This window comes from Colletotrichum higginsianum, chromosome 6 (assembly GCF_001672515.1).
Source record: "Colletotrichum higginsianum IMI 349063 chromosome 6, whole genome shotgun sequence".
In the NCBI taxonomy this organism is placed as follows: domain Eukaryota; kingdom Fungi; phylum Ascomycota; class Sordariomycetes; order Glomerellales; family Glomerellaceae; genus Colletotrichum; species Colletotrichum higginsianum.
In genome coordinates, this window is record NC_030959.1 from 2,720,658 (window position 1) to 2,728,688 (window position 8,031).

General features: G+C 57.1%; 2 protein-coding genes across 2 annotated transcripts; one reads left to right on the forward strand and one right to left on the reverse strand.

Moving 5' to 3' along the window:
- Nucleotides 1-1,427: 1,427 nt before the first annotated feature.
- On the forward strand, nt 1,428-5,235 carry CH63R_09220 (Orp1 like protein; the record flags this gene model as incomplete). Its single annotated transcript, XM_018304194.1, has 4 exons — nt 1,428-1,867; nt 2,157-2,198; nt 2,394-2,810; nt 3,435-5,235. The coding sequence occupies 4 exons, from the start codon at nt 1,428-1,430 to the stop codon at nt 5,233-5,235; spliced, it is 2,700 nt and encodes an 899-aa protein (XP_018156217.1).
- Nucleotides 5,236-6,957: 1,722 nt separating this feature from the next.
- On the reverse strand, nt 6,958-7,677 carry CH63R_09221 (Acetyltransferase; the record flags this gene model as incomplete). The annotated part of the gene is made up of 1 exon (XM_018304195.1): nt 6,958-7,677. The coding sequence occupies one exon, from the start codon at nt 7,675-7,677 to the stop codon at nt 6,958-6,960; it is 720 nt and encodes a 239-aa protein (XP_018156218.1).
- Nucleotides 7,678-8,031: the final 354 nt, after the last annotated feature.

The window sequence follows — 8,031 nt, forward strand, 5'->3', positions numbered from 1 at the left end:
CTCAAACACACTCTCTCCTTCTCCATCTCCCTCTTTTTCTTCCTTGTTGACCATTCGTCCTATCTCCCCCCCCCCCCCTCCCTCCTCTTGACCTTGCCGGACACCGGCCTTGAACCTCCCTTTCTCACTTCATCACCATCCGCGTCTTGTTTGGGAGGCTCCCCGATATCTGCTACAGTTTGGTTCGGTTCAGTTCAGTCAACATTGAAGTTTGGTCGTTTGGCTCGTCCATGGCATGATAACACGAAGCGTTCCCGAAACGAAACTTTGAACAACCTGGCCGAGGTGTTTGCCATCGTCCACAAGTACACTGCTCGAGGAAGCAACACGTTTGGGCCCATCCTCGTCCCCGAGTCTTCTCTCTTCTTGAGCAACTATCAGAGGGCGGAGTCGCTTTCGGAGCAGCACGAACCTGGAAACGGCGCCATTGTTCGGCAAGCCACGTTCGTGGATCCGGATCACGTCTTCCTCGGTCGACACTGCCACCCCGTCACCCCTAAGGGGGACCGTACAGCCGCGTGAGGTCTCTCTCTCCCACGCCGCGCGCGGGGAAGGGGACGAGGCGCTGTTTCCTCTGTTTCTCTCGGTTCCAGGTCGATCCGACATCTGCCAACTGCCAGGGCGTCGCGTTGAAGCCGAAGGGTGTTGGAAGCGTCTTCGGACGACCCTTTCAAGTACACCACTGGCCGGCTTGAAGGTGTTTCGGCCGTTTCAATCCACTTTTGGAACTGTCAGTGCGACTCTGAAACAGCGATCCCAACGATAGGTCTGATATTCTTATCGTTTGCTTCTTCTTAACTTGTCATCGCCCTCCCGCATTGCACCACACACACTACTGCCCCTTCCCCTTGCCCTTCTTCGCCTCCTCGCCTCCCGGGCGCCACACACAAAAGCTTTGGGATCTCCCATCAACCTTATCACTCTCCTTACGCTCCCCCTTCACCGCTGTCACCTTACCTGCCCGGCCCCCAAGTTGTGTGCGACCTTTCGCGCCGCCTGGGTTTAACAGACGAGTATCCGATATATCGGACTGGATCCTAGATCGGACATCCTTCTCTTCCTCTTCAACAACAACAACAACAACAAGAACTACTAGACCAACGATACCAACAACATCAATTTCAATATCAATATCGAAAACATCAACGACAACGACGACCATTGACGGGACGAGCAAGATCCCTCTCCCTCTCCCTCTCTCTCTTTCTTCTATCTTTCTCTCTACCTCTTCATAACGAAAGCGACACCGACGACTACTAGACTGGAGTCTGTGTCCATCATTCACTCGACGACCACTCCGGGCATTGCAAAACACTCGGCAATGAGCTAGGCAGGACGGAGATCTCATGACACCATCGCCCCGAAGGACCGCCAAACTGGATTCGTCTCGGCGACAACTCTTTTCCCACGTCGTCCGCGCATGAGCGATGGACGTGACATCACTACTGAACGCAGCGGCGGGAAAAAAGCCCCTTATTCGGGATAACTCTGAAAACACCACCACTACCTCTTCTGTACTTGTCTTTGACGGCCAGAAACAGCAACAGCAACACCACAACACGACATCATCCCCTGAGAAGACAGCTTCCTTCAGGCGGACAAGCGACGCTAGAGCATCGAGGAACCGCACGCCATGGGATGCGGGCGGTTACTCTCTTCCACTAGCTCTTGACACGAAACTCTCCATTACCCAATCCAAGCCTACCGCCTACTACGGCGAATCCGACGTGGACCAGACGGCCTCGTCGAGTTCCTACGACGTCCCCTCTTCGAGCTGCCATTCGAGGGCCAGCTCTCTCAGCTCTCTAGCACACGAGATGGCGCATTCCGCCAATATTACCCCGATGACGAGCTCACATCATGGCCGGTACGTACTTTAGTCTCTCTCTCTTCCTCTCCCTCTTCCGCAGACCTTTGTGTATCTGCGCAAGGCGGTTTTCCTTCCTTGGTTCTCTCGGGTCGACTAATCTCCCGTGAAGCCTGGCAAACCTGGGCGAGCCAGATTCGCAACTCTACGTTGCGACTAGCCGAAGGTGAGCCAGCCGCGGGAGGACTGTCTGCGCTTCCCGGGTTCCTTTTCTCATTTTTCTTCATTTTTCTCATTTTTGTTTTTGCCGCGCATGTATCACACTAGTGCAACAGCTGACATTCTCTAGGACTAGCATATCGGGAGACTCGGATGCTCAATTAACGGCCAGGTAAGCATGAGCGCGTCTCCGTCCGGATTCTTGTTGCGCTAGGGTTGCTTTTGTGTGTGAAGGGATTTTTGTAACAACAGTTCGTTGAGCAGAAGCCGTCTGCTTCTGCTTCTTCTTCTTCTTCCTGCGCTGGCCGTTGTCCTGGCACAGCCTTCCGCACCTCTTCAAGATCATACGGATGCTGATGCTGAACAGGCCAAACTTGCCGCGTGAAGACGATGGCCAGCAACATGTCACGGGAGGATTCCCCAAGTCCCCCAAGCACAAGTTCTCAGACAGCCACAGCAGCTTGTCTTCGTACACCTCGTCCAACCAGTCCGGGGGCCATTCCAGAATATCCTCCTTGTCTACCGTTAGCGGTATTCAACCCTTCACCTCGCTGCTCAACGAGGTCCCGGCGTTCGACGCCAAGCTGGCGGACCAGCAACAGAACATGCCCGGCCCGGGCGTGGTCGACATCCAGCCGCCGTCGCCGAGGACGATGGCGCATCACGAGCTGGCGCTGGATCCCGCGATGAAGGGGCCGGGGAGGCCGGGGAGCCCGTCAGATGCGATACTGATAACGCGGGGTATGGGCGGTAGTAATCGATCCAGTCCAACGGACGGTCTGAGGTACGTGATGAAGTGAATCAGCTGATTGTGCGGCGTTGTTTTTGTTTTCTGTTCAATCCCATCCATCGGCCTTCAATCCACCACCCTTCTTCCCCCGTTGAAAGACAAACGCTGCGAATTATCGGGAGATGATTGCGCCATGGAAGAGGAGGAAGTAGAAGAAGGACGAATGCGCACCCTCTCTCTCTGCCCCCTTCACTTGGCCCATCCCCATTCACACGCACCACGCACCTTCCTCATCTTCACTACATCCGCATCCCTCACCCGCACTTTCCTCATCACATCCGCACCTTCCTTGATACATGTTCACCCGTGATCACCTCCACCTCCGCCCTCGCCCTCACCCTCGTTTACACAACCGGTCACGTGTGTTCGTGATTCAACCGCGCCTTCCCTCCATCTCGTCTTGGGCGATTCCGTCGCATCTCAGGAAGGCATCAAGATCCACTTGGAACCGCCCGTCACTGCCTCGGCCGTCGCATCACTAGTCCTCTTCTTCCCCGTCCGTATTTAAACCGTCCTTTTCCTGAACCAGCCCAACGCTTCATTCCCCCGAACGATCCAAGCAGAGAAAACATCAGCCCACCTAACGAGCCGGACTCTACTGACGGACTCGAACAATAGCCCTCACTCAAAGCAACAACAAGACAACCTCAATTATCTTTCTCTTCCCCAGGATAACTCCCACCCAAGGACTCACAAGCGAACTGTTTCCGCTCCGGACTTCGCCGCCATCTCCGCACCTACCTTCCAACCCTTCCCTTCGGTGTCAGAAACAGCACCCTTCCCTCCGCAACAGCAATCCTACGGCATGTCTCCCCCCCAGTCTCCCCCGGCCACGGCCGCCAACGACGAGATTAAGTGTATGTACATCGAGAACTGCGACACTGGATCCCAGCCGCGCAAGGCCATTTCCCACATCTTTGGCCGCAACAAGCTCTGCACCCGCATGATCCCCGCCCACGTCTGGGTTCACTTCTGCCGCAAGCACTACCAGCGCAGTCGCTACCGCAACGCCCACGAGTACTCGAAGCTCCAGGTCGACCTCGTGCAAAAGCAGATCGCCCGGGTTCAGCAGTGGAGCGACGAGAACGACCGCGCCGGCAAGGCAGGCGTGGTCAACAGCTGGTCGCTCGCCATCCGCAAGCGCGAGCAGAAGAGATTGGAGGACAAGAAGGAATCCAAGAAGCGCTCTTACCAGGACGACTCGGAGGACGAGCAGCTTGACGGTGCTATGCTCAACGGCACTGCTGTCCCCGAGTGGCTCCTCAACAAGTGCGGTGCCGGCTACACCACGGTTGCCATCCAGGAGATTGTCGCCCAGTTAAAGACGGAGATCGACAATGGCGGCCTCAGCCAGATCCCCGATATCGAGATCCTCCCCACTATAAGCAGCGACGGCCCCGACGAGAAGCCCAAGACGTACCTCAAGCGCAAGACGAGCGGCGGCGCGGCACATAAGCGCTCGCAGTCGATGGGCGTCGCCCTGCGACCCGAGGCTCTCCCCATGACCAGACGTGTTAGCCAGCCCAACGCATACTGGGGCCAAGAAGGTTTCGACGCCACCTCCTTTGAGAAGCGCCAGCGCATGACTGACATGGAAGCTGGCTTTTATGGAGACCGCAACGCCATCCCCGGCATGGCCAGAGTCCCCTCGGGCATGCGCCGCATGAACATCCCTCACCGTCCCGCCTTTGGCAACATCCGCGAGAACCACCCCGAGGAGGACTACTATCGTCAGCCTCAGATGGCCTCCGGCCCCTTCGTCTTCGGGGCCGGCGGTCCACAGGGTGGTCCCCTCCCGGCGCCCACTCCCCAGCGTCGCGGCAGCAAGTCCATGGCTTCTCATCTCGAGACCTCGACCACCGTGCCCACATACCCCGACCCCCGTCGCGCCTTCCACCAACGATCCCAGAGCGAGATGACCGGCTTCCACCAGGGACAGGCTCCCACCTACCGGCCCAACTCATCTTCAGGCTTCGGCCCCTACGGATACGGCCCCAGCCCCGTCGAGCAGCCGCAGGACCAGTACAATGGCGCATACGCCCGTCATGACAACCCTTTCGCCCAGGCCGCTCAGCCGAACTACTACGAGGACCCCCAGCGACAGTACTCTTACGGCGCTCCTTCGTTTCAGCCCAACCCGACACCTCGTCTAGGACCTAGTGGCCCCAACAGACACGCTCGTCACCAGAGCACCCCGAACGCGCCCGGTGCTATGAACCGCGCTCCTTCCGCGCACGGCTTTGCAGTTGGCACGGGCATGGCTCCGCGTCACGACCAGCAGCAGGGCTATGACCGACCTCCCTCGGAGCAGTCGCGTCACTCTTCGTATGCCACTCCGCCCATGCAGTCGATGCAGCCCATGCAACCTATGCAGCCCATGCAGCCCATGCAGCCCATGCCTGATGGCGCCCGTCATTGATGAGGGGACACGAGATCCGAGAAACGCACTCTTTTGAAACGGCCTTCCTTATACCCGCCATCATGTCACGTCAACACGGCATCAAAATCGGAGTCAACTTCTTGGGGGATGGCAAGCGGTCATTTGGTTTCCTATCTCTCTCTTTCCTATCATTTACCAATTCTCTTTTCCCTTTACTCTCGTTGCCCGCGCAGCCATACGGCTGGCTGGCTGTCCAATGGACAGCGGGGAAGCAAAACAGCTTATACAAGGGACTTGGACTTTCTTTATCTCTTTCGGGGAGGGCATCTTGACTATTTAGGGCAAGCATGGTCGCCCCCTTGACGATCACAACGATGGATGACTGGACATCGCATGGATCAACGGTACACAAGTCTGGGGACAGGTTTTGGGGATAAGTCTAGAAAAAAAACAACCCGAAGGCAACTTTCACTTTTCTTTTTTTCTCAAGGATCTTCGCAAGGACCACATCAGGGAGTTTCAAGAGACCCAGAGTACACAACAGACACAGATCAGAACTGTATTGGGTGGCTGGCAACGGTGGTGGTGAAGGTTGTGGGAGGTTTTCTCTCTGACGAGAGTGGAATGGTGATTCACCTGGATTATGGACAATGGCGTGTGGCAGTCTGGAATTTTGGGTGGGATCCAGGCATGGTAGGCTTCAGGAGGGGTTCTGAAAAGCGGCGTTGAGTTCCGGTCTTGGCTTTCTATCTTTTCTTATGAGTTTCTTCCCTCCCTTTCTCGCTCTTCACATTTCCTGCTCTTGTTGTTTGGAGGCAAACCTCACCTTGTGACTCCGCTTTGACCTTCTAGCAGAAGATACAATGAGGGGAGCAGCAGTTGGTTCAAGATAGGGGCGGTGATAGGGGTGAGAAAATAGCCCAGAACACTATCAAAAAAACTTTCCTTGGTTGTTTGCTCTTTTTTTCTTGCTGCCCTGCACCTCCCCCACCCCCCGTTTGTGCTCCCAGTCGTCTCCTCCAGTTACAAGGGAAACCAGAAAAGGACATTTGAATGTTTAGATAGCTTGGCCTTAATGGAACACGAAGTTGCGCGAGGACACAAGGAGAAACCACTGGTCTGCCTGCCTCTTGCTTGTGATGTGCTGTGTGATTTTGATGCGATGGGGGGGGGAGGCTCTAGGCTCTGGAAATGAGTCGGAATGAGGCCGGTTTGTGATTATCGCACTTCGGCGCTACGGTGGCAGTTGGGGGAGGGGGGGACGTAGTAGACTGACTCCCCTAGTCTTCCTCTCGGCCCTCGTCTTGGTGGCCTCGCCTCTAGAAATTTCCCCTTTCCCTTCCTCTCTAGAGCTGGTTTTTTTTCTTCTTCTTCTTTTCATTTCATTGAAAGGGTTTACTTACGCCCCCCGCCCCCCTATCATTGCCTTAAAAGTGAGACTGGAGTGAATGTTTTTTGATAGGTGAAATATTTCTTCATACCTCCCGTTGTAAAGCGTACATGCACAGGCGGGTAAGAGAGGGAGGATGATGACGATGAGCGTTGAACTGCAGTCCAAGTGGATGGTAAAGCAGTGGCCGTGGTGTTGGGGGAGGATGGTTCACTTCTGTTGCCATTTCGCGAACTCAACAGCTTATATTTCAAGAACATGAGTCCATTCGGGCCTACATCCACATTTCTGCCCGTCTACTCGTCTCGCTGTGCTGGCTTCTCTACCAAGGACATCAAAGTCCTTCCGGGTGGCCGACTCCCGACTGTCTACTACTCCCTGTACATGATGGCGCCGCCGTCCCACTCGGCAAGCCTGCCGACGTTGGCCCGTCCCTTGACGGCGAAGCCAAGCCTCTCGTAAAAGGGCTCGACGCCCGCGAGGCCGATGAGCCAAGCCGGCACGTCCTCCGCGTCGGCCTGCCGCAGGCCCTCCCGCACGAGCAGCGAGCCGTACCCCTTGCCCTGGAACTCGGGATGGGCGCCCAGCGTGGAGAGGTACCACGCGTTCCTGCGCCGCGGGTGCGCCGGGTCGTCCTTGAGCGGGTCCGTGGCGGCGTGGGTGTCGTCGAACATGTCGGCCATGGCCGGGTCGACGGAACGCGACGGCCAGAGGTAGCCCGAGAGCGAGTTGGCGGCCAGGAGGACGGGCTTGAGCCATCCGCGGAGGGTGAGCCAGCCCTCGGCCGCCGACTTCTCCTCGGGGGTGGGGTACGGCCGGCGCCACCAGGCGAAAGCGGCAATGCGCTCGCCCGAGGGCGACGCGGTCGGGTCCGGGACGACCACGACGTGGAAGAGTTGCTGCTCGGGGCCCCAGTACCGGGCGTAGAAGTAGCGGTGGGCCCAGGCGCGGAGGTCGTCGGGAAACTCGCGGCAGCGGGGGTGTATCTTCTTGACGGCCCAGTCATCTCCGAAGGCGGCGACGTAGATGTCGACGACGGCGGGCAGGTCAGCGGAGGTGCCCGGACGGACGTGGAACTCCGGCTTAGACATTGTTTGCGGCCCTGGTGTGATGATGGTGTAGTCTGGGTGGTCAAGTGGTGGGTGTTATGCGTCAGACTCGTCGTCCGAGGCGGGAAAAGGCGATATGGAGGCTAGGCCCTAACTGCAACAAGAAGCCGAGCGCGGAGACAAACTTGGGGAGGGTTGGAGAAGGGCGCCGTCGGCTCGGGGTGGTGATGGCAGTGGTGATGGTGGTGATGGTGGTGGGGAGATGACTCAGGGTGCAATTGACCAGCGAGCGTGTCGGAATATTCCACTTGAGCGCAATGGCACCATTCGAGAGTCGATTGACCCGATTGGGGGCAGAGAGTGATTGGCTGCGGGGATGTATAAGTCAATTGGGAT